This window comes from Pleurodeles waltl, chromosome 4_2 (genome assembly GCF_031143425.1).
Source record: "Pleurodeles waltl isolate 20211129_DDA chromosome 4_2, aPleWal1.hap1.20221129, whole genome shotgun sequence".
Taxonomy (NCBI): Eukaryota; Metazoa; Chordata; class Amphibia; order Caudata; family Salamandridae; genus Pleurodeles; species Pleurodeles waltl.
This window is the reverse complement of record NC_090443.1, coordinates 327,387,546-327,411,102: the sequence shown is the minus strand read 5'-3', so window position 1 is coordinate 327,411,102 and position 23,557 is coordinate 327,387,546. Positions and strand designations below refer to the sequence as shown.

Here is a 23,557-nt window from a genome sequence, read left to right as displayed (position 1 = left end):
ATTTTCTCTCGTATTTTGGTCTATCTAGACACACAGCTTTGAGAGTTTTCATTTCTGTTTTCATTCCCACCATCTCATCATCGGTGCAACTTCTGAAGAGAGTGGTCTAGGAAAGTACCCTCTTTTTGGCATGGTTACCTCCACTTTTTGCCTGCTGTCAGTATGCCTTGACAGTTTTCACTGTTCTGCTAACCAGGACGCCAGTGACTGTTCTCTCTCCCTCTAATTTTTTTTTTGCTTAGGACTTTGCACTTGCCACAATTGTCATACTGGTGCCCCCATATAAGTCCCTTGTATATTGTACTTAGGCACCCAGGGCATTGGGGCACCACAGGTTCCCCATGGGCTGCAGCATGTATTGTGCCACCCATGGGAACCCATGCAAAATGTGTCTGCAGACCTCCCATTGCAGTCTGCATGAAAAGGTGCATGCACCTTTCACTACAGGTCACTGCACCAGGTCACTGTAAGTCACCCCTATGGTAGGCCCTCCTATGTCAGAGGGCAGGGTGCAGGTACCTGTGTATATGAGGGCACCCGTGCATGAGCAGAGGTGCCCCTATGGACTCCAGCTCCATTACACAGACTTCGTAAGTGCAGGGAAGCCATTTTACCCATGTACTGGACCTGTGTCAAGCTACATAATGGTACCTCCGAACCGGGGCATGTTTGGTATCTAACATGTCAGAATCATACCCCAATAGTGTTACCATAATTGGTTCTATGATTCCATGCACTCTGGGGGCTCCTCAGAGGACCCCAGCGTTGCTCCTACCAGTCTTCTGGAGTTTTCCGGGCAGCCCGTGCTACTGACACCCCACAGACAGATTTCTGCCCTCCTGCTGCTTGACCAGCTTAGGCAGAGTAAAGCAGAACAAAGGATTTCCTGTGGGAGAGGGAAGTAGCACCCTCTCCCTTAGAAATAGGTGTTATAAGGTTTGGGAGGGGTAACCTCGCCAAGTCATCAGGATGCTTTGAAGGGCACATTTGGTGCCCTCCTTGCATAAACCGGTTTGCACCAGTGAAGGGACCCCGGGGCCCTGCTTTGGTGTAGACAAAGGAAAGGGGAGTGACCACTCCCCTGTCCATCACCACCCTAGGGGTGGTGCCCAAAGCTCCTCCAGGTGGCCACTAGATTCTGCAATCTTGAATCTAAGGTGGCCAGAGGCCCCTGGGAGCATCTGAGTGGCCAGGTCAAGGAGGTGACATCACAGCACCCTCCTGATAGGTGGTCACTCTGCTAGGTGACCAATCCCCCTTCCTGGGCTATATATGGTCTCCCTCTTGGGTGGGTCCTCCAATTCGATGTGCAAAACTCCAGCAGGACTCCTCTGCATCATTTACTTCATCTTCTGGCCACTGGGACTGCAACTGGACCCTCCAGGAACTGACAACCTGCAACTTCAGTGATGACTCTGCTCCGCAACGTTGTTTCTCCGGCTTCTTACAGCAATTGCAACATTTCCCTGGCTGTGCATCCTCTGAAGGTGGCGAGTCTTCAGCCTGCACCTGAAGTAAGAAGGAATCTCCCTTGGAGTTAAGGATTCACTCTCCTGCATCTGCAGGCACCAACTGCAGTGACGACTGGTGTTGTGGATCTGCTCTCGTCCGGAACTGCATGGATCCTGCAGCACAGGTGGTGGTGTGGAGTGGTCCCCTTGGTCCTCTCTACCAGCTGGTCAACTTGGGAGATGATAAGCCCTTGCCTCTCCTTGCAGGACAGTACCCCTGTGCACCGCAACTCTTGCAGCCAACAAGGCTTCATTGCTCCTCCTGCAAGGGATCTTCAGGTTCTGTGTAGCCAGCACTCCTTCCTGCAAAGCCCAGTCTCCTGCCTGCTGCTCCAGCGATGTGAGACTCCTATGCAGGTGTGCTAAGTGGGCCTCACTGCGACTCCTGTGCCTGCTGCCAGCGGATTGCCTGTGAGGGCTGCCTCCTCTTCTTGTGACTCTGTCAGCTGCTGAGGGTCACCCTAGAGTCCCCTTCCTGGGTCAAGTCCCGTGGACCTTGCTGGTCCTCTTCAGCCTTGCAAACCTTCTTCTCTTTCTCTTGCATTTGTCAAGGCTTGTTGGTGGTTTTCCAGCCCCACTAATCGACTGCATCTCGATCGTTGACGTGAGACATCGCTTGCATCACTTCTGGGACTTCTCTTCATCTCCAGTGCTGCACTGCTGGTCTTCTTCGTCCAATGTCGACCTGGTCCTGCATCCACAGAAGGGTGGGTAGTGACTACTGCCAAAATCGGACACTCCAACACAAACTGGGCTTGGTCCCTTTCCTTAGCAAGTCCTCTTCTGTTGTGATCCACCTGTGGGTTCTTCCAGTCTTGGGCAGGTCTTGCATAATCCTTTTCCAAAGTCCTCCTGTTAGTTTTGTGGAAAACCAGGTACTTACCTTTGTTCTCCTGGTCGCTGGGGATCACTCTGGTACTCATCTCTTGGGGTTCCTAGTTCCTCCCGCTCCCTTCTCCTGATTCCACTCCCTTGGGTGGGGGACTGCCTTTACACATTCCACTTTTTTAGTATATGGTTTGGCCCTTCCCTAGGGCCCTCACTATTTACTATTGCTTTTACCAATGCTTATTGCATTCTATGCTATTTACTGATTGCTAATGTGTATATAATAGTGTGTTTACTTACCTCCAGTTGAGCGATTGCCTATTCAGTATTCTAGAATTTATATTACTATCGTAAAGTACCTTTATTTTTGTAACACTGTGTGGTTCTTTCATGTGTGATAGTGCTGTGTGACTATAGTCGTATTGCATAGGCTTTGCATGTTTCTTAGATAAGTCTTGGCTGCCTATCCCCAGCAACCTTTAGAGAGCCCTGACTTCCTAGACACTGCCTACACCTCACTAATAGGGGATACCTGGACCTGGTATAAGGTGATAACACCATAAGTGCCCACCACACACCAGGCCAGCTTCCTTCAAGTGGAAGCTGAGAATGGTAGGTTCCTGATTTGCTGCTGGGACTCTAGTTTGAGTGATGTTAAGCGGAGGCATGCATGTCTCCTTAAGCCCACTCCATGACAATATTCATGTGTGGCTAAAAGGGAAGAATCCGCTGCTGCACTTATCACTTGATGGGAAAACATTTCTCCCTTGTTGACAATTGAAATTAAATCATCTTTTTTGTCTCTGGGAAGATGTTCAGCAAAATGTTGGAGGGAGTCGTAGAGGGCTTTGTCATATCTGCCCAAGAGAGCCGTAGCACTGACTGCCTTCATGCATGTTGTGGCAGTGTTGAAGACTTTGCGGCCTGCTGAGTACAGCTTCTTGCTTTCCTTATCAGGAGGAACACATGAAGATGGAGAATTAGAGTGGTGTTTTTAGCTGCTAAAACAACCACAGAGTCTGGAGGAGCATCAGCGAAGGGGAACAATCTTGATCCAGAGGCCAGTATTTCTTTTGAAGCCTTGATGGAGCAGGCTGAACTGATGCCAGTGTTAAAAACAGCTCCATGGCGGGTTCTAGGAGGCCATTGACTAGTGGTGGTAGTAGTGGTGTTGAGCCTGTCCATAGGTGTAATGTCTTGAATATTACAGATGTGGAGGGTGTTGGTACTGCCATCTCTATACTCAGTTTGGCCACCCCTCGTACCAGTAGCTCTTGAAAGGTTGTAATGTCATCCACAGGGAAAATATGAGGCAGTGGTGAGTCAGATAATGTTGGAGAAGATCCTCTTGTTGACGTGGAGGAAGTATCTCTGGATCTATGATGAGATCTTGTGTAGGAACTAGACTGTGTTCTGGAGCGACGTCACCTATGACACCAGTGAGAATGGCGTGAAGATGTAGATGAGTGCCTGGGACTGTGATGGCATTGGTGATGGCAATAGCGGTGACGTGTTTGGGAACACAACCCGTTTCTTAGAATCTGAGTCTGCCTAGGTGGAAATGGAGCTGCAGAAAGAGGTGCTGTCAGTGGAGGTGTTGGCGGAGGAGTTGATGTTGGTGGTGGTGGTGCAGGAGACAATATCTGTGGTTGTGGCGTGACGGAGATAATGGAGGCAGAAGAGGAGCAGGAGGTGTAGGCAGTGGAGAAGGATATGAAGATGGCACCACAGTGGGAGGAGGTGAATACATTCTCGAATATTGAGAATCTGGAGATGAATAGATTTCTCTTTTCCTCCTTGCCTTGTTGTGTCTCCTCGTTGTCTAAAAATTCCTCAACGTCCACATTCTGTGCAATGCCTCAACTTTAATCTACTCCTCGACGTCAACCTACGTAGATGCCTTGATGTCAATGTACTCCTTCCTGACTTTGAGACACTCATCCAGTTTGACCGCAGCCTGTGCATTGACAGTCTATGGGTCCTCGACTAGTGTTGCCTCAACGTTGACTGACATCGCTTTCTCAATGTCGATCCAGCTCTTGATGGCGAACAGGTAGGAGCTGTACTTTTGTTCGAGGTCAACCCTCTCAATATCGACTGGGAATGATGTTTCTGCACAGAAACCCTCTTTTTGGACCTCCCACGTCCATCAGAGATTGATGGAAGAGCCCTAGTGGAACACTGACCTTCCCCTCACTGTCAGATCCGACTTCCAGCCTGCTGTTGTTGCTGCTGTCGCTCTTCAGTCTCATGGAGGCAAATCTTCTCTCTTTCATGTAAAGTGCATCGCACAAAGTTCCCGAAGAGATGACATGAGGCAAGAACGTGAGAGTCTGGAAGACAGATGATATAGACTTCATGAGGGTCTGTTTGGCCTTCATTCACCTTTATTTGATAAAATACCTCACTTTTCTGTCAGGAAAAAACAGAAACGGGCATGTAAAGATGAAAACTGTTGAATGAATGTGTTGTCACCAAATTTTACTTGAACATTTTAATGAGAAAAAGCCTAAATAGGCCGAGCTCAATGCTCCAGGATCCTGTCAGCAGAATCCAGAAAAAGAACTGAAGCAACTTTTCATTTAATCTCTTATTTTAACTCATATACTGACAGCCTCTAGGGCTACACTGTCCTGCTTCACTTCACCTCTCTTCTCCTTCGAAAAAAGGGGTGTGAAAAGCATTTATGTAGTTTTACCAAAGCATCATGACTATATATATCTCCATATACATAAATATTGCAAAACAAGGTTGTCCTCTGTGAAAGCGCACTCCCAACAGGTTATGTAATCTGCAAAATAGCGAAGTCAGAACTCACACTGAATCCTTGAAGCATTTTCATTATTCCAGGCCTTGTGTTGCTAATTCATCTCTGGACATGTGTTTCTGGGTTAATCGCTCCATCAGCAGAGAAATAAAAAGTATTTCACCCTCATAGGTGCAGCCATTGCTGGAGGCGTTCCAGGCATCTCTTCTCTTGTTTAAAGACTGAGTGCCTGGCTCTTCAGCTGGTTTAATTGCAGGCACCTGATTCATCTGTTTAAATACCAGCCTTGCCCCAGTAGGCCTCTGAAGTGAGTTACAAAGTGCACGCTGGTTACGGTGGTCCTGCACATTATATCATATTACCCCAAGTGGGTTGCTGGAGCTAGACAAAATAATAAAAACAAAGTACATGACCTAAGTAGGCAAATTAAAATTGTCAGATTCGGATTTGCATATTACCCAAAGAGAAAAAACATACACTTGGCCTGCTGGGGAAGCTCTTCCCCAGCAGCCCAAACTGAAAATGAAAAAAGGAATCCCTCTTGTGCAAGTACCAGAGGTCCTTTTCAAACCTCCCCAGTGTCAGCCAGTGGCCAACAGACGCACTGGATAGCTAGAGCGGTCACTCTAAAGAGGTTAGGCATTGAGAATGATCAAGCATTGCTTTGTTCAGGTTCTTCAGTGGAACAAGCAGAAGGCTTGAGCCTCCAGTCTCATTTGTCAGTCACCCTTCCTGATGTAAGCTGCCTTCAACATTGTGTCCACTTTTTAAGTATTGCTTTATACAGCACCAGTCTTCATACTCTATCATTCTTCGGGATTACTACCTGCAAGTATTGCTCCAAATCATGGTGTGAATTTCAAACGTTCTCTATTCTTTGAATTCAATGAAAAAATCACCAATTAGTGTGGTAATTTACCAGGATATCATATCTTAAATATTGTGCTATTATATAGAAGATAAGTATATAAAGGTAAAAACAAACATATTATCTATCTATCTATCTATCTATCTATCTATCTATCTATCTATCTATCTATCTATCTATCTATCTATCTATCTATTTATTTGTAGGAGACTGGCTCAGTGTATGGTGTAAATCTATAGGTGAAGCACCCTGTACTGAGTCCAGGCAACCCTTAGTGATAGTGTAGGAGGTTCTAGATAACCAGAGCTCTCAGAGGGGTAGCTGTGGAGAGCAGCTAAGGCTTATCCAGGAGGGTGTAAAGCAGTTGCAAATACCACACAGGTCAGTCAGTGATGTACACACAAGAAACAACTACACCAACGTTAGAAAAATATTCTTATATTTATTGGATATGATCATACACAAATGTACGTAGAAAAAGGTATGTACAGGCGTATATGTGCCCCCATTTGCGGGGGGCAAACCATATACTAAGTAAATGGAATGTGAGAATCACTCTCAACCCAAACTACCACCAAGGACTGGGGAAGCACAGAAACACCCAAGGTAAGTAAGTAGGATTCCCCGGCGCCTGGGTGCAGAGGTGTAACCCCAGGTTAGGTGTCCATATGATAATGTGTGGAAGTCGTGGTTGGAGTTTTGGGGATTTAGGACCCTTCTCAGAAGACCCCGAGGATGCCCGTTGGGACAAAGGAGGTCAAATAGTGCCCCCACCCATAAATACCCAGAACAGTGGAGTACCTACACCAGGGAGACAAGGTGCATAGGGCTAAAGTTGTGTTGGAACCTCCAGTTGAAGTCAATGGGGACCTCGTTGTCCAGCTGCTGTCGGGACCCGTGGACCAGGCCGGGGGAATCCAGGTGTGGGTTCCTGAAGAAGTGGACCTAAAGAAAGAGGGGACAGAGTCCAGACCACCGGGAGGTGCACAGGCAGTGCATGAGGGCAATACCCACCCTTCCAGAAGATGCTTTCCTGTTAGACATTGGGCAAAGAATTATAGCTGTGGAGTCCAGGCAATGCAGCAAGACACCTAGAGTCATCTACTAGCTGTCCCATGCCAGTCGTTGGATTGCAGAGGGGTCAGTGGTCAGAGGAGCCACCAACAAGCCTTGGCAAATGCAGGGAAGCTTTGCACGGAGATTGCAAGATTTGTGAGGACCAGCAAGGTCCAGGTGACCAAACTTTTGCAGGTAGGTCATGGCCAGCACTCAGCAAGCAGGAAAACCAGTAGGGATCGAAGGAGCACCCAGCAGGACCTTCTGGCAGCAGGCACAAGGAGTCACAGGGAGGCCTCGACAGCACAGCAAAGAGGGATGCCCACCTTGCAGGAGTTGCAGAGAGGACCTCGTTCTTGGAGCTGGAAAATGCTGGAGGGTGGGGCTTCTTGGATCGTGGAGGTCTTTGGACTGAAGAGCCAACAAGCCTTGGTATTGACAAACAGATGGTGTGCATTGGGATTCCAGCCATGCAGCTCCAATGAGGGACCACAAACCTTTAAGATGCAAAGAAGACAGGTCAGACCTCTATGGAGCCACAGAACCACCACCTGTGTTGTAGAGCCTTGAGGAGTCAGTGGAACAGCAGGATCCACAAACTGGTAATCCACGTTGAGGGGTCTGCAGATGCAGGGGAGTGACTCCTTGACTCCAAGGGAGATTCCTTCTTGCTTTCCCAAGTGCAGATAGAGTCCTTGTGACTTTGGAGGACGCAAAGCCATGGGGTTTGCAGGAGTTTTGCAGGACTAGGAAACAAAGTTGCAGTAGGAGCCCTCCTATTGATTACATTCTTCCTCTCAGTCCAAACGAAGAACAGCAACCATTCTCGTGTCCAGGTTGCAAAGTGGCCAAAGAGTCTTGCAGAGGAGACTTGCAGACGGATCTTGAAGTCTTGCAAATGAATCTAGGGTCCCACCCTCACGTAGTAACTCAGGAATGGGGTTGGATACTTTCTGCAGGGACCCACCTATCGTCTGGGGGTCAGGGGCGTCACCAGGTAGACTAACCAGTCAGATTATCCCAAGGGCCTCTGTTCATCTTATTTTCAAGATGGCAGATTCAAGTGGCAATCTGGCAGGGCTCTGTGCACCTCCCTAGGGAAGGAGCTGGACAGGTGGGTGGTCACTCCTCTGTCATTTGTGTGGTTTTGTGCCAAAGCAGGAGCCAGGGTCTCCTGCACTGGAGTAAACCGGTTTATACATGGAGGGCACCAAATGCCCTTCAAAGCAGTCTGGTGGCACTCAGAGCCCCCCCCCCACCATAGCCCAGTGAAACCTATTTCCATGGGAGAGGTGGTCACACCTCTCCTCTACAGGAAATCTTGTGTTCTGCCTTCCCCTGCCCGAGTTAGACTCAGCAGAAGGAGGGCAGAACAGTGTCTGAGGTCGGCAGCAGCACAGGCTGGCATGCAGACCCTGCAAGGCTGTACAGGTCGACATAGAGGATCCCTTAGGAAACTCCCAAAGTACATGGAATCATGCAACTAGCACTGGAATAGGTGTAGCTGTATGATTCCAACATGTTTGATACCAAACAAGCCTAGGTTAGATGAAACTATTATGTAGTTGGACATCTTGTGTTGACCAGTGTCCACTACATACCATAAGATGGTTTACCCGCACTTAGAAAGCCCAGAAAATGGAGTCTGGGGTTTGTAGGGGACCTCTGCTCATGCAGGGGTGCCCTCACGCTGAGAACCAAGCACTGTGCCCTTGGCCTGTAAAGCTTACCTTATGGTTGACTTATAGGGTCAGAGTGCAGTAACCATGATATAAGGCAAACCTTATATATGGGGTAAAAGGTGCATGCACCATTTCAGATAGGCTGCAATGGCAGGCCTGTAGTCACAGTTTGCATGGGCCCCCATGGATGGCACAATACATTCTGCAGCCCATGGGGGTCCCGTGGTGTACCAATGCTCTGGGTACCTAAGTACCATAAACTAGGGACTTGCATGGGTGCACCAGTATGCCAATTGTGGGGTGTAAAAGTTTCTTACCAACTAAATTTAGGGGAGAGAACAGACACTGGGGTCCTGGTTAGCAGGATCCCAGTGTACTGGAGTCTAAACATACTGACACCAGGCAAAAAGTGGGGGTGACTCTGTCAGAAAGATGCTACTTTCCTACAATATTAACTGGGAAAAAAACTAAGTTTAAAGTAATTTTATAGCTAAATGAGATGTTCAATAACAATGCAACATGTTAAACTCTAAAAACCACTTAGATTCACCACATAGTCTTACAATTATCTCAAGTAACTATAACTCATGCCTTAAGTTAACTATAGCTCACGCCCCTGCCATGCACCATTTTCTCATCGATAATTTCATTGAAAATGTTGCAGTGATATTATCAATGATGTAATAGAAGATATCATGATTGATGTAATATGTAGGATAATTAGCAATGGATGGCGAGGGCACGAGTTATAGTTACCTTACGGCATGATTTATCCCCTGGGGCCAAATTCAATAAAAAAAGGGGAGGGGGCTGAGGGCCCTCCCTCCCCCGAGCCTCATTAGGCCCCAGGGACCTCAAGCCCCGGGAACTCCATAACCTAGGGCCAAATTCAACAAAAAAGGGAAGCGGGCTGAGTGGCCCCCACTCGAGCCTTAACAAGCCTGGGGACTCCTGGTGCCCAGTATAATAAAAAAGGGTAGGGGGACCCCATACCCCAGGGCTGTGTTTTTTTTTTTTTAAAGGGGAGGAGGGTTGAACAGCCACCCCCTCGCCAAGCCTCTTATGGCCCCAAGTACCGCATTCCATTGGGACCTCCATGAATTATAGGTCGGTGCCCACCTGGGGCACCCACCAAGAACCATGGTGAGGACTGTGGTGGGAGCCCTAGGGCCTGCGCAACTCTAGCTGCCTCCCTACATGGTGCAGGAGCTGGCATTCCTCCTGCCGAAGGGGAGCAGCTAATTATGGTTGCTCCCTCTGCGAGAGAGCAATATTTGTTCTGTTTACCTGCTGGCAGGAATGCGGGCAGAGAAAGAGAACACAAGTCTGCTCCCAGCCAGCGGGAGCATTTTTAAATCTCCCACTGGCTGAGAGCAGGCTTAGGTGTTTGCTTTTGTTTGGTGGGAGATTTTAAAATGCTCCGGCCAGACAGGAGTTAACATGTTTCTGGGCTGGGAAGCTACTGTGTCCCAGGGATGAGCTCCCTGGGACTCAGTAACTGAGCCGTCCCTGGGTGGATGGGATCCTTACGGCCTTTAACGGCTCAGGGAGGGGGGCTGTGCACCCCCCTCTTTTAAATAAAGTGACAGCCCCTGGGGATGGGGTCCCTAAAGCCTTATTAGGCTTGGGGGCATGCCCTTCCCTTTGGTATAACCTCTGACCTGGGAGATGGGGTCCTAAGGGCCTTCCTGGTTGTTGTGGTGGCAGCCAGTCAGATCTCAGCATGTATATATACAGGTTTTTTTAGCACTAATTGCCCGAAAACTATCAAACAGATTCACACCAAATCACAAAAAAGCACTCTTTCTGGACCAAGCTGTAGCTTTCTGTCAAATTTTGTGTAAATTTGTTCAGTAGTTTAGGCTATAGTTGTGTCTAAAGTTCCTAAGGTAAAATGAATGGGGAAAATGCATTGTGGTCCCCCCTCTCCATTTTTTTCAGCACCTGCGGATCACTCTTTCATGCACAAAATAGTCAAAAAGTAGCACTTTTTGGGAAGGTTTTGTGGAGGTTCATCAAACGGCACCAAAGTTATTATCAACAAATAAAAGGCACTCCCTATGGAAACATGATCCTAACTATACCTACCCAGCAGCGACCGCTACAGGGTAATATATATACCCAGAGAGACTGGATTTTGATTGATGGTTATAGCTCTAGTTTTTAGGGCCAGGGAATGAGGACTTATAAAGGAATCCTATTGAGACCATTTGCAAGGCCTAGCTCAAGGTGTAGACGAAACGTATAGGCCGTTTAATTTTTCTTAAATGTGTTTCGCACTTTATTTATTATGATGCCCCCAAAAAAAAACCAACAATACAAATCATCAAATATCTTGAATTGGATCAGGAGTCGTCTGTTCTTGTGCAGCTGTGCAACTGGTCTGGGGGAGTGGCTGAGAAGTGACCTGCATTTCCTGAAGATATATATATATATATATAAAAATCATTCATCAAGGCAGTCGAAAAATAGTTTACAATTGTAGCACAATATTTTCCTACACAATTTTCGAAAATGTAATCGATGAAAGATTGCACATTTTCACTCCTGTCCTTATCCCAAACAGGGGAATTGTTTTCCTTGTGCCTACTCACAATATTCACTCACGCTAACATGTTTACAATACTGTCTGGCAATCTATGTGAATCTCCCTTAACAGATGAGTCTGGGATTGCAAGCTGTCTAATAGACCCAGACGGTTTATCTTTGGCTTGCAAAAACATTACTATGTACCTGAATGGAATGGAAATTCTAAATTAAGTTAGCAAACAGTTGATTGGAAAGCATCAAGTAGAGTTTTAAATTTACTATAGAAAGTTGTTTACTTGTCCTGTTTAACATAGTTTTACAAACTTACTGGGATATTGCATTAAAAACTGGCCCTAAACCTGCAACTCTCAAGTGGAACTTTATTAGAGTAGGAAGTGGGCAATAAACGTTTCAGGAGCTTTGTCTGGATTCAGGGATTCAGATACCACACAGGTCCTTCAGGTGCAGACAAAAAGGGACTATATTTAATAAACTGGCTTGAACTTTGCACATCACTGTATACCGGTATTGTTTTACTAAACTGTCTTGATTTTTGCGGGTAATATCCTTTACAACGCATTTATAACCACACAGCTTTTACCACACATGTATTCACCAAGCATGCATGTGTGTGTTACCTACTGGAGATAGTTAGGACCTATTTTCCATAGGAAAAATATTTTTGTTTTTCTCCTGAAACTTTGGAGCCACTTGATGAATCTTCACAAAATTTTCAGAGCTAGTACGCTAGTAACTTTAGCCTGATATGTGGAAGGTTTTGGGGTATTGGATTGGTAATGGTATTGGGTATCAAGATTATTTTAGGGTTTAGGTGTGGATAGGGGCATATAGTGGCAAGGACAAATAGTAAAGGGGGTTGAGGGAGTTCTCCCCCAAATTAAAAAATATATAGATTATTATATATATATAAAAGACAAATGGGGGGTTTAGGGCTCTCCCCTACAAGAGCATTTATTTTTATTTATATATTAATAATTTGTTTTTCACTTACCTTATTTATACTTATTTGCTTGATAGGCATGGGTGGTAAAGGCAGCTATGTGGTAAATGCATATGTATGGTAAAGGCATACGTTGTAAAGGCGTGTGTTGTAATGTCATACAACCGATTATTGCATGTGGCCATACTTGGGATTGTTTTATCATGCACTTTGAAAGTATTTGCGCATGTGTGCACAAACACAATGGGAATTGTTTTACTAAACGTGCTCTGCGTTCAACCCACTTAGATTTGGCCCTGATCCTGAGGATCGGGAGGACTCGGCGGTGTGGTCGATCTTTTGGGTATCTTGGCCCTAAATTCTGGAATGCCCTTCCGCACTCGCTGCGTGCATGTAATTTGCTTGCATTATTTCGGAAGAAACTGAAGACTCAGCTGTTTCCATCTATATAATATAAGGTTCTCAGAAGAATTTGATAAGTAAGGTGTTTCCACCTGCAGAATGGGAGAGAATACACGGTGTACTTTGGTTTGTCGAGGAGGCCAGCGCTGGGAAATCTGTCAGGTTAGCCAGGTGCTTTATAAATAATAATAATAAACTGGCTTGATTTTTGCTTGCTGCTGTACTTGTGATTGTTTTATTGTGGAAGCATGAAAGCATATGTGCCTTTATGCACAAACTAAAGGGGAAGAAAACAAGTTACTTACCTGTAACTGTAGTTATCCAGTATTGGTTTCTTTCCTTGATTTACATGCTTGAATCATTCCCTGCCATCGAAGTGGGAGTCCCACAGTACCATAGAAAAGCAGTTTTTAATTTAATTTAATGTAATAGTATCATAGGCCTTAACTGCACTAGGCCCTCGTTTTAATAGCCCACCCTGGTCCTTGTTAAAAAAGGACCAAACTGAAATAGTGACCAATGAGATGTAAGCACACTGTAGAACCCTCCAGAGAGAGGCAAAATCCCTCAGATTTTCAAGCATGAGAGAGAATAATACCCCTAAATATAAGGGGAGCCCCTCAGGGGACAGGGGAGAAGGGTGGGTTGCATGTGAATCTTTGAAAGATACCAATACTCGATAACTGCAGTTAAAGGTAAGTAACCTGTTTTCTTATCTTTCATAGATTCAAAAGCTTAAATCCGAATTGCAAATAGTATTGTAAATTATTGAATACTTTAGAGGATGCTGGGTATCACAGAATTTACATTTGTAAGTAAATGACATACAAGATTGACAGTGTGTCTTCTTAGAAAAACATACATATCTGTAGAGTTTAAACATCATGGGGGTGATTCTAACATTGGCGGGCGGCGGAGGCCGCCCGCCAATGTTCCCCCTCCAAAATACCGCTCCGCGGTCAAAAGACCGCTGAGGGTATTTTGGGATTTGCCCTGGGCTGGCGGGCGGCCGCCAAAAGGCCGCCCGCCAGCCCAGGGCAAATCGACCTTCCCACGAGGACGCCGGCTCCGAATGGAGCCGGCGTAGTGGGAAGGTGCGACGGGTGCAGTTGCACCTGTCGCGTATTTCAGTGTCTGCGTTGCAGACACTGAAATACTTTGCGGGGCCCTCTTACGGGGGCCCCGCGACACCCCCTACCGCCATCCTGTTCCTGGCGGGCGAACCGCCAGGAACAGGATGGCGGTAGGGGGTGTCAGAATCCCCAAGGCGGCGCAGCATGCTGCGCCGCCTTGGAGGATTCTGACGGGCAGCGGAAAACCGGCGGGAGACCGCCGGTTTTCCTGCACTGACCGCGGCCAAAGCGCCGCAGTCAGAATGCCCTGCGGGGCACCGCCGGCCTGTCGGCGGTGCTCCCGCCGACCCTGGCCCCGGCGGTCTAAGACCGCCGGGGTCAGAATCACCCCCCATATCAAGTACCGTACCATTATGAAAACACATTTATAGTGCAATCAAGCAGGACCACCCAGTAATGTGGACATCTTTTATGGTTAAAAGTTCTCTATTAATAGAGGCTCACCTTATTGAAATAGATGACATTAGACTCCTTGTCCTACTGCTGCGTCGCTTCGCTGTTCTGATTGGAGTCAGTAGTGCTGCATGAACAAGTCGGTACTCTTCCAAGTCACAGCACAGCATATTTGTTCCAGCAGAATGCCTGCAAACAGAGCATTAGAGGTGGAGACTGCCCTTTTAGAGAATACCTTAGCTCGTCTTGTTGGGGTTTGCCCGCTTTGCAGTGACAAAATTGAATGGTTGCCGAAAGCCATTTTGCTATTGTTGCTTTTGTTACTGCAGTTCCTTGACATTCTGTTCCATAGGAAACTAGCAGTTGATCAGTCTTGCGAATAGGTTTGGTACGATGGAGGTAAAATTTGAGGCATCTTTTAAAGTCCAAGGTATGGAGAGACCTTTCAGCTGGTGTGGCTGGATTGAGAAAACGTGTTACAAGAATTATTGGTTCACTGAGATTAAATTGAGAAGGAACCTTCAGAATAAATTTTGGATTGGTTCTGAGAAGGTCAAACTCCTCTGTAAAGTGTAGGAAAGGTTCTTTTGTAGTGAAGGCTTGAATCTCACTAACCCTTCTAGTAGGCGTGATAGCGAGAAAGAAAGCAACCTTCCATGTGAGGAACTTTAGTTCAGCTTTATGAATAGGTTCAAAGGAAGACTTCATCAATTGTGAGAGGACCACGTTAAGATGCCATTCTGGGGGAGGAGCCAGCACCAGAGGAAAAGCTCTGAACAATCCCTTCATGAATTTTGAATTGCTGAATTATTCTTGAGGAACAAAAAGATGTTGTCTGTGCCGATCACTTGTACCTTGAAATTGCAGCTAGGTGCATTTTTACCAAAGAATGAGCCAAGCCAGATTTTGGCTAGTGATAGCAAATCCGGCAGGATCTGTTCTGATGCGGCTTCGAATGGGTGTAAATTATTTATTGACACCAGGAACAGAATCTTTCCCAATTTAATCTGTACGTCCTATTTGTGCTGTTCGCTTTCACTTTAGATATGATTTCTCTGCATTCTTGATTGATGTTTAGTTGTCTAAATTCATAGAGTTCAGGAGCCATGCGTGCAAATGCAAGGAAGCTGGTTCCCAATGTAGTATCTTGCCCTGGTTCATTGACGGGAGCATTTGAATCTGCGCAAGGCATATCGGTTTGGTTTCTGATATGAGAATGAGTTCTGTGTACCAGTGTTGTCTGGGCCACTTGGGAGCTATGAGAATTAGGCAACAGTGTTCTGTCTTTATCTTTGAGAGGATTTTGGGAATCAGTGAGAAGGGGGAAAAACATATGCATAAATCCGTGACTATTGCATCGAAAGGGCATTCCCACATGACCAAGTGAGGGGATATCTATTGGCATAGAACTGGTATTTGGCAATGCTGTCTGTTGCGAAAAGATCCAATGTTTTCCCCAGTGTGAGAATCTCTTGTCCAGCTGGGTTTGGCCTAACTCCTATTCATGGCAAATGTCCTTGGCCCTGCTGAGAGTGTTGTGTACTCCTGAGACAAGCTCTGCTTTCAATGAGATGTTGTGAGTTTTTAGCCAGTCCCAAAGCTTCTGTGCTTCGTGAGAGAGTTTTAGAGATTTTGTGCCTCCCTGTTTGTTGATATAATACATGCTGATCATGTTGTCCATATGGACCAGCACCGAAGTCCCTGCTATCCTTGGGAGAAAGGCTTGCAGAGTGAGGAATATAGCTTTGAACTCCAGGCTGTTGATATGCATATTATGCTGATGTGCTGACCATTTTCCCTGGATTTGTAGGTCTTGTAGGAGGCCTCCCCAGCCGTCCATTTAAGCATCCGTCCTAATGATGAAATCGAGAACCAGTGGAAGAAATGCAAGTCCTTGAGACAGATGAGATTTGTGGGACCACCACTTTAAGGCATTTATCATCTTTAGTGTGATGGATATCAAGTCTTCAAAGGTGCCCTGAGACTTGGAGCTGTAGTTTCTCCTGTAATGGCCTCATTTTGAGGCGCACGAATGGGACCAGGTTGATTGCTGAAGAGATCATGCCTACGAAAGACTTGAACAGTCTCACTGAAACATACTTTTTTCTTGATATGTTGTAGGCCAAGTCTGTTAGTCTCTGTTGTCTTTACTGTGAGAGGTAGGCTTTGTTTTGTATTGTATCTAGGAAAGTTCCTCGAAACATCATCATTTGAGTAGGATTGGTTGAGGACCTTTGTTTGTTCACTGTGAGACCCAGCTTGTGAAAAAGCAACAGGCAGGCTTTCGTGGCTTTGAGAGTTTGCTGTGGAGCTGAAGCTTTTAGCAGCCAGTCGTCTACGTAAGGGAACACCTGATGACCTTGTTTTCTGAGAGCGGCTGCTACTTGGGGCAAGCACTTGGTAAAGATACGGGGAGGCTGACTTGAGGCCCAATGGGTAGACTCAGAATTGGTAATGAGTACCAGCTACTGTGGATCAGAGATATGTGAGGTGTTCGGGATGAATGGAAATATGCATCTTCCAGGTCTAGAGATGTCATGTAGTCTCTGCTGTTCAGTAAGTGAAAGATATCTGAGAGAGTAATCATCAGAAGGATTGTTTGCAGAGATAATTGTTCTGTTCTCTGAGATCTAAGATAGTTCTGCATCCCCCTGATTTCTTGCACATGAGGAAAAAACGGGAGTAGAAACCTCTCCCTCCCTATTCTATTGAGACTTTCTCTATTGCTCCTTTGGAAAGCATCCTTAGGGCTTCTTTTCTTAATAAATGAAGACTTGGTGGGTGAACCCCTTGGTAGATTGTTTAGTGGTTTCTCTGTAAGCTTCAATGTGAGCATAGGTGACTAGTTCCAATACCCATTGGCCTGATGTGATGTTTTTCCAATGACGGAGATGCTTGGAGATGAGGGTGGTGTAGCTGATACATGACTTAGATCATTGTTTGCAAACTGTCTCTGGCCTGATGTGTTGATATTTGATGTATTCCTTGCTTGGAGAAACCAGCTGTAGATGGTGTAGATAAAATTGTGTTGACCTGTATTGAAGCAGATAGGGCTGGTACTGCTATGAGTGCTGGTATGTTCCTCTGCAGGTGGAAAAACCTCAACCTTGAGCGCCTCGAAAGGGCAACTTTCTATATTGCAAGGTTCCAAGGGACTTAGCCGAATCAGTATCTGTCTTAATGGCAAAGAAGGGCTTCATCAATATGCTTGCCAAAAAGTGTATCCCTCATCATAGTCCATGTCTAATATCTTTGATTGAACTTGAGGCCTAAATGAGGTCACTTTAAGCCATCCCTGGCGTTGCAAGACAGTTGCGCCTGCAAATTGCCTGAAGCCTGTGGAGGAGATATCTACGGTGCAAGCAATAATCTGAGAGGAGGCACGCTCGCCTTCTTGAAGAATTTATTTTGCAGCTGGCCTTCGGCCTTCTGGAATAAGGTCAATTATGTCTTTGATGTCTGACCACATCTGTCGATCATAGAGGGCCAGAATAGTTAATGAATTGTCATCTCTGACAGTTACAGCCGACATGATGGAAAATCTTTTTCCTATAGTGTCTAGGTAGTGTCCGTCTCTATCTGGTGGCACTGATATGGGGGTGAACGGATTCTTTGATCTTCTCTGTGCCACATGGGAAGCGACTGACTCCAGTTTGGAAGCCGTGTCAGGCATGCAGGGGAATCTTCTGGTGCCCTGTACTTTTTGTCAATGCGCGGCAGAACAGCTGCAACTGTAGCAGGATTTTTCATAATTGTTATACCCACTTGCCAGATGTAGTCAAATAATGTGTATTGATCGGACCGATTTTCTTGCTTCATCTTCAAAATCATAAAGAAAGCAGACTACTTGATTGATATGGAGAGGTGAAATCTTTCTGCTGCTCTTTCCATAAGGCTATGAAATTCTCTGATGTGCTCTGGAGGAGAGTCAACAGGCTGATGTTGAGGGGAGATGGTGTGTTAATAACATAATCATCCTAGTCATCGGTTTGAGGTTCTTGAATCTTCCCTCCTCTCTGTCCTTGTCATCAGAGAACGAAAGGTCGCCCCTAGGTGGTAGAGCTATATAGGACGGCGGTGTCATCCTGGGGGTGGCAGGTAGCGGAAAACTTGGTGGAGCTGGTGAAATAGGCTCTGCTGGTGTTACCCATGGTCCTCTGGCTGTAGAAGGAGATGTTTCCTATTATCAGACAGCATCGCCTGAAGGACTTGAACCAAAGAACTAGGCATAAAAATGTAATCCTGTGGAGGGTCAGAATATTATCTGAAATGTTTCGGATGCTTCTGCACAGAAGGTTGATGATGATTACCCTGAAACTCCTGCTCTTCTTCATAACATTCCTCTTCCTGGCATTTGGCATTAAGTTCAGAGGAGGCTGTGCGCTGTTACAAATGGGCCCTCATCATCAGAATCTTCAATGTCCAACAGATGACTTGGAATCAGAGGAGAGATAGCGGTGGAGGACGACAAACCAGGTCTTGGTGTTGGTTTTATGATTTTTACCCTCATCAACAGTGTCATCAACAATGTCGTCATCAGTAGTTCATGACTTGCCGGTGGAGTCGTCGTTGACGGTGTCTTTGTCAAAGGTGGCATCATCCACGTAGTAATTGATGAGGTCATCAAATGAGAAGTCTTCGTCGACGATGTTGTCGTCGATAGGGGCGTAGCTGTACTTGCAGTCTCCACAATCTTCACCGACGAGATGGGAGCATCGATGGAGGATGTCGTAATTAGCACCGTCGACAGTCTTGGCGATGAGATGGTAGAAACAGTCGTCGTCGATGGCTATCTTGTCGTCGACTGTGATGTCTTCGTCGACAGGATCTGGAATGGGGATTTCTTTTTTGATGTTTTCGTGTCAGAAGAAGAAACCTTAGGTATGTCTTTTTGTGGCCTGACAGGCGTGGCAGGAGCAGATAAAGTTGCCTCGCAGGAGAAATGTTTCTGTTTCTCTTTTTTCTTTCAGTCCCTCCCTTGATGATAAGTCTTGAGGGACTTCCTGCTCTCCTCAGAAATGTCTTCTAAAGATCTGGCTCTTTTAAGTGACTTTGAAGAAGAGTCACTATCTTCGTCTGAAGATGTCTTCTGGGCTGTAGACTTTTGTTGCCACAGTAGCAACCTCCCTTTTCTATCCTTCAATATTTTGGTAGAGAAAGTGAGGCATATTTTACATTCTTTTGCCTTATGATCTGGGCAAAGTCAGTAGATACAGTTTTTATGTGGATCATCTACTTGAACCCTTTTTTTCCCACAGGTCTTGCAGGGACCAAAACGGCCTTTTGAATCAGACATAGTAGGAAGATAAACTCCCAGTACCTTGCTTGAAGAAGAAGAAAACTGAGCACAGCCCAGGGTGACTCCCTCCACACTTGACGTGTGTCAGGAAAACTATTGCCAGCGTTGTTAAGTTCTTTCCTCAGCAAAAACGATTCCCCTTTTCCTTGTACCCAAGTTGGTTGCAGCAGCGTCCTCACTCCCGGTGGCTCTTGCAGAGGATATTCTTAGAACTAGCTTCTTCAGGTTTAACTGCCACTCAAGATGGTGGCCGCACATCCTTGTGAGGTCAGAACTCTAGTGTTTCTACCTTAGTCTTGTGCTGAAGTTTTCCCTCCAGCTGTTTCTCTCTGGGAGCCCTGCACTTCAACTGTCATCCTGAGGAGAATGAGCAGTGTTCCTGAGGTGCTTCGTTTCATTAATAATTCTTACAGTTCTGAGTAATTAATTATTTTTCTTGTTACGGTGTGCACACCAGCTACTTTTTCCCCTTTTGAAGAAGCTGAATTTTTTCCTTCTTCCAACTGGCTATCGGCTTTCTGAGGAGAATTCGTTTTGGCTCATCAGAACTTCAGGCAACTGCAGTAAGGAATCCTTTTTTGTCTGATTTCCAGACTTGCCAACATAAATATATGTACATATATATTCAAGAACACTTTGCTTTGCAGACTTGTCAGTCTTAGAGACAACCCTCAGTGCTCAGACTAATTCTTAGAGACTGTGATTGAGAAAACTGAACCTTGAGAAGGAGTTTTCGTTTCCTGTAAAATACATTAGTAGTTTGTATATTTGTGAACTTTTGTACTGTTCTCTAGAAAACCTTGGAAACCTCTGACTCCTGGAGAAAAGAAGATATTAAGTTAACATTGTTCTCTTAGAGAGAGGCTAGTCTCTCAAAAGATCCAGGTTAGGAGAATGGTAGAATTGGGTTAATGTCAATGGCTGAACATTTGAATGCACAGTACGAATGTACTTATCTATGCTCTTATCACCTGACTGCAGGTCCTTCCTTTAAAGAAATCCCAATAAGAAGAAACGTGCAGGTTTTCAGAGACACACACTAAAAATCCTATCTTCAAGTGGGAAACAGGCTGGAACTGGATCTGGAGGTGGTCTAACTTTTTCCATTCCCATTCCCACTTTCCCCTTAGTGGATGCAAGGTTCAGATAATCAGTTAAAGTCTGAGCACGTATCTGTTGGAGAGAGTTGGTTAAAAGGCATCTGCTCTTGTGGAAGTTTGATTTCATGGGTAATCTTCTGACAATGTGTGGTGAAAAGCTGAGGGATTTTACCTCTCTCTGGAGGGTTCTATGGGGTACTTACATCTGACTGGTCATTATTTCAGTTTGGTCCTTTTTTAACAAGGACAAGGATCAGCTATTAAACTGAGGGCGTAGTGCCATTATGGCCTATGATAGTGTTAGATACTGGTTTACTGTGGTACCGTGGGATTCCCACTTCGACTGGGATTTCAAGCATGTGAATCTATGAAAGACCTAATACTGAATAACTTTTACCAAGCTGGCTTAAATTGTTTATACTGCTGGGCTTGTGATCGTTTTATCATACACTTTCAAAGTATTTTCACTTTTTCCTTTGCTTCGCCAACTATGGTTAGTATAGTTTCTGTGCTGGTTTAGGTACTTGCTGATATAGCTCGTTTTATTCTATATTGCTGCGTTATTTGCACTTTTTTGCAATACACCTTGAATCTTGTTGTATTTATCACTGTTCACACTCCATAATAAATAAAAATAGACAAACAGCAATGTTCCAAAGAACCCAAGCTGTTTTCATTCTCAGCCTGGTTTCCTTACCTTTTTTGTCCTTCTTACTGATAGAATCAGAGTGGAATTTGAATTTGCTTGCGCAGTTAATTTTACACATTGTAGAGTGTTATATATCTTGCACAACCCGAGAGGGAAAGTGTGTGGCATGAGGATAATTTAACAGTTTATTTCTGCTGGAGCTTGCATTAGAAACCAACAGTGATACTAAGTCATATTTTGTGTACTCCTAAATCCTCATGACACACATCAAGAATGGTTTTATACTGAGCACAGATAATGAACATACACAATTGGCAGTTCTTGTGTATATCGGTTTGTCTATCAGTTTATTTTATATCAATCTCAATTCTAATTTAGACCTTAAGTTGCTTTAGTTGTTATGCAGTTATGGCTGTAGCGTCGATATGACTGCTCCTTTGAATAGGTCTGATTGCTGCTTCAGTTAAATGATCTGCTCTTGACACGAAGGTTATGAATAGCATAGTTTACATAATAAGTGTTACTCAACAGAATTTTTAAGATTTATAATTTCAATGTTCGTCCATCAAACAAGCAAGAAAATATATAGGCATTTTATTAATTGACGGAATTTTCAAAATATACAGGGGCATATTTATACTCTGTTTGCGCCAAATGTGCGTCAAAAATTGTGACGCACATTCGGCGCAAACCTTGCACCATATTTATACTATGATGCCCGACACCGCAAACATCAGAATTCCTCCGTGTGCGTCATTTTCTGGTTGCGGGAAAACGCCTTGTGTTAATGACATGCAAGGTAGGCGTTCCCGTCCAAAAAATGACTTTAAGGCATGTGCGCCTTATTTATACTCCTGTTTCATTTTGACGCACAGGAGGGGCGGGCCTTAAAAAATGGCACCCAGCCTGATGTGCGCCGTTTTTTAACGCCTGGGTGAGTGCAGGCGTTAAGGGACCTGTGGGCTCATGTCCATGGTCTCTGACCATGGAAGAAGTCCACAGGTGCCCTTCCCTGCCCCCAGGGACACCCCCTGCCACTCCCACCCACCCCTGGAGGACACCCATGGATGGGGGGACACATCCCAGGTAAGTACAGGTAAGTTGAGGTAAGTATTATTTTGGCCCCCCTACATTCCACTGTGCCCAATGGCCATGCCCAGGAGACAGAAGTTCCCTGGGCATGGCCATTGGGCAGGGGGGCATGACTCCTGTCTTTGCTAAGAGAGGAGTCGTTTCAATGGGGGTTGTGCGTAAATAAATGGCGCAAGTCCGGTTAGAGCCATGATTTCTTACTCTAACCTGACTTCCACCATTTTTTGACGCACAACCTCCATTTTCTCCTACCCCGGCGCTGCCTGGTTAGAGTCATTTTTTTTTTACTCTGACCAGCCCGCAGCGCCGGCTAACGTCAATCCTTAAATAATTCGCCTGCCTGGTGCGTAGGAATGGCGTTAGCCGGCGGTAATTTTTTTTACGCAAACCAGCGCCCATCAGGTTTTGTTATTCCCCTGCAATTGGGACAAGAAAAGCAAGGTGGTAGCCAAATGTACAATGTCACATTAGGTCAACCGGTGCACATAGAACCGTTACTATAGGGTATCAGGAACTGCTCACTTAAAATCTACACTGTCTGTAATTGCAAAGAAAACTGCCCATGGAGTTCCAGGTTTTGAACCCTTCCTTCAGCATGCTGAAATTCAGTACGTTCACATGGTTTTTCAACAAGTTTTGAAATTAATTTGACAGCTCACAACACAGGCTGCAATGCGCATGATGTGGCCCGTGGTGTTGTTTGCCAAATAAAAGAATGGCATTGCTTAAAATTGTTAGCTGTTTCGTCATTTTTGGTATCACAGTTGACACTTTGCTATTGAGCCCTCTCAAAAGCAAACTACCTTTCCCTCGGTTGCGTAAGATCATAATCGTGTTGCCTCGTGACTCATCTTTCAGGGATTCACTTCTTCAGATAATGGGTGAATGTACCTTCTCTGCCCTCCCATACCTCGGCTCTAGAGAGGTTTTTACTACCTTACACTAACATTGAAGATAAGGAAAAGAGTGGAAGGAATCCTCGCTCTTTGCAAGACTTACCTGTCGTAAATCTTGGCGATGCGCAGCTCGCCTCTTCCTTTTCGCAGGCTGATCCGAGTTGTGGAAGCATGGGCAAGAATGTGGCCGCCAATAGGCTTCTTTGGGTCGGTTTGAAAGCTGGAAGAAAAGGATGGTGAAACAGACTTGTTTGCAAGTACAGAGACATAAGGTTATTTTGGGTCTACCATCAGAAGCCTGGGGGAAGAGGATGTCTGTCTGAAGGCACACATTTTCCAGTGGGTGTTTCAGGCCTGGATATATAGATTTAGGACCTTACTACCTGACAGC

At 45.5% G+C, this 23,557-nt stretch overlaps 1 protein-coding gene across 1 annotated transcript in view; it reads right to left on the bottom strand.

The window, feature by feature from the left end:
* DMC1 (DNA meiotic recombinase 1) overlaps positions 1-23,557 on the bottom strand; it is a 1,145,966-nt gene that overhangs the window by 219,758 nt on the left and 902,651 nt on the right. The window contains exon 11 of the mRNA XM_069233161.1: positions 23,270-23,386. Coding sequence (XP_069089262.1) covers positions 23,270-23,386 — 117 coding nt within the window. The remainder of the gene's footprint in view (positions 1-23,269; positions 23,387-23,557) is intronic.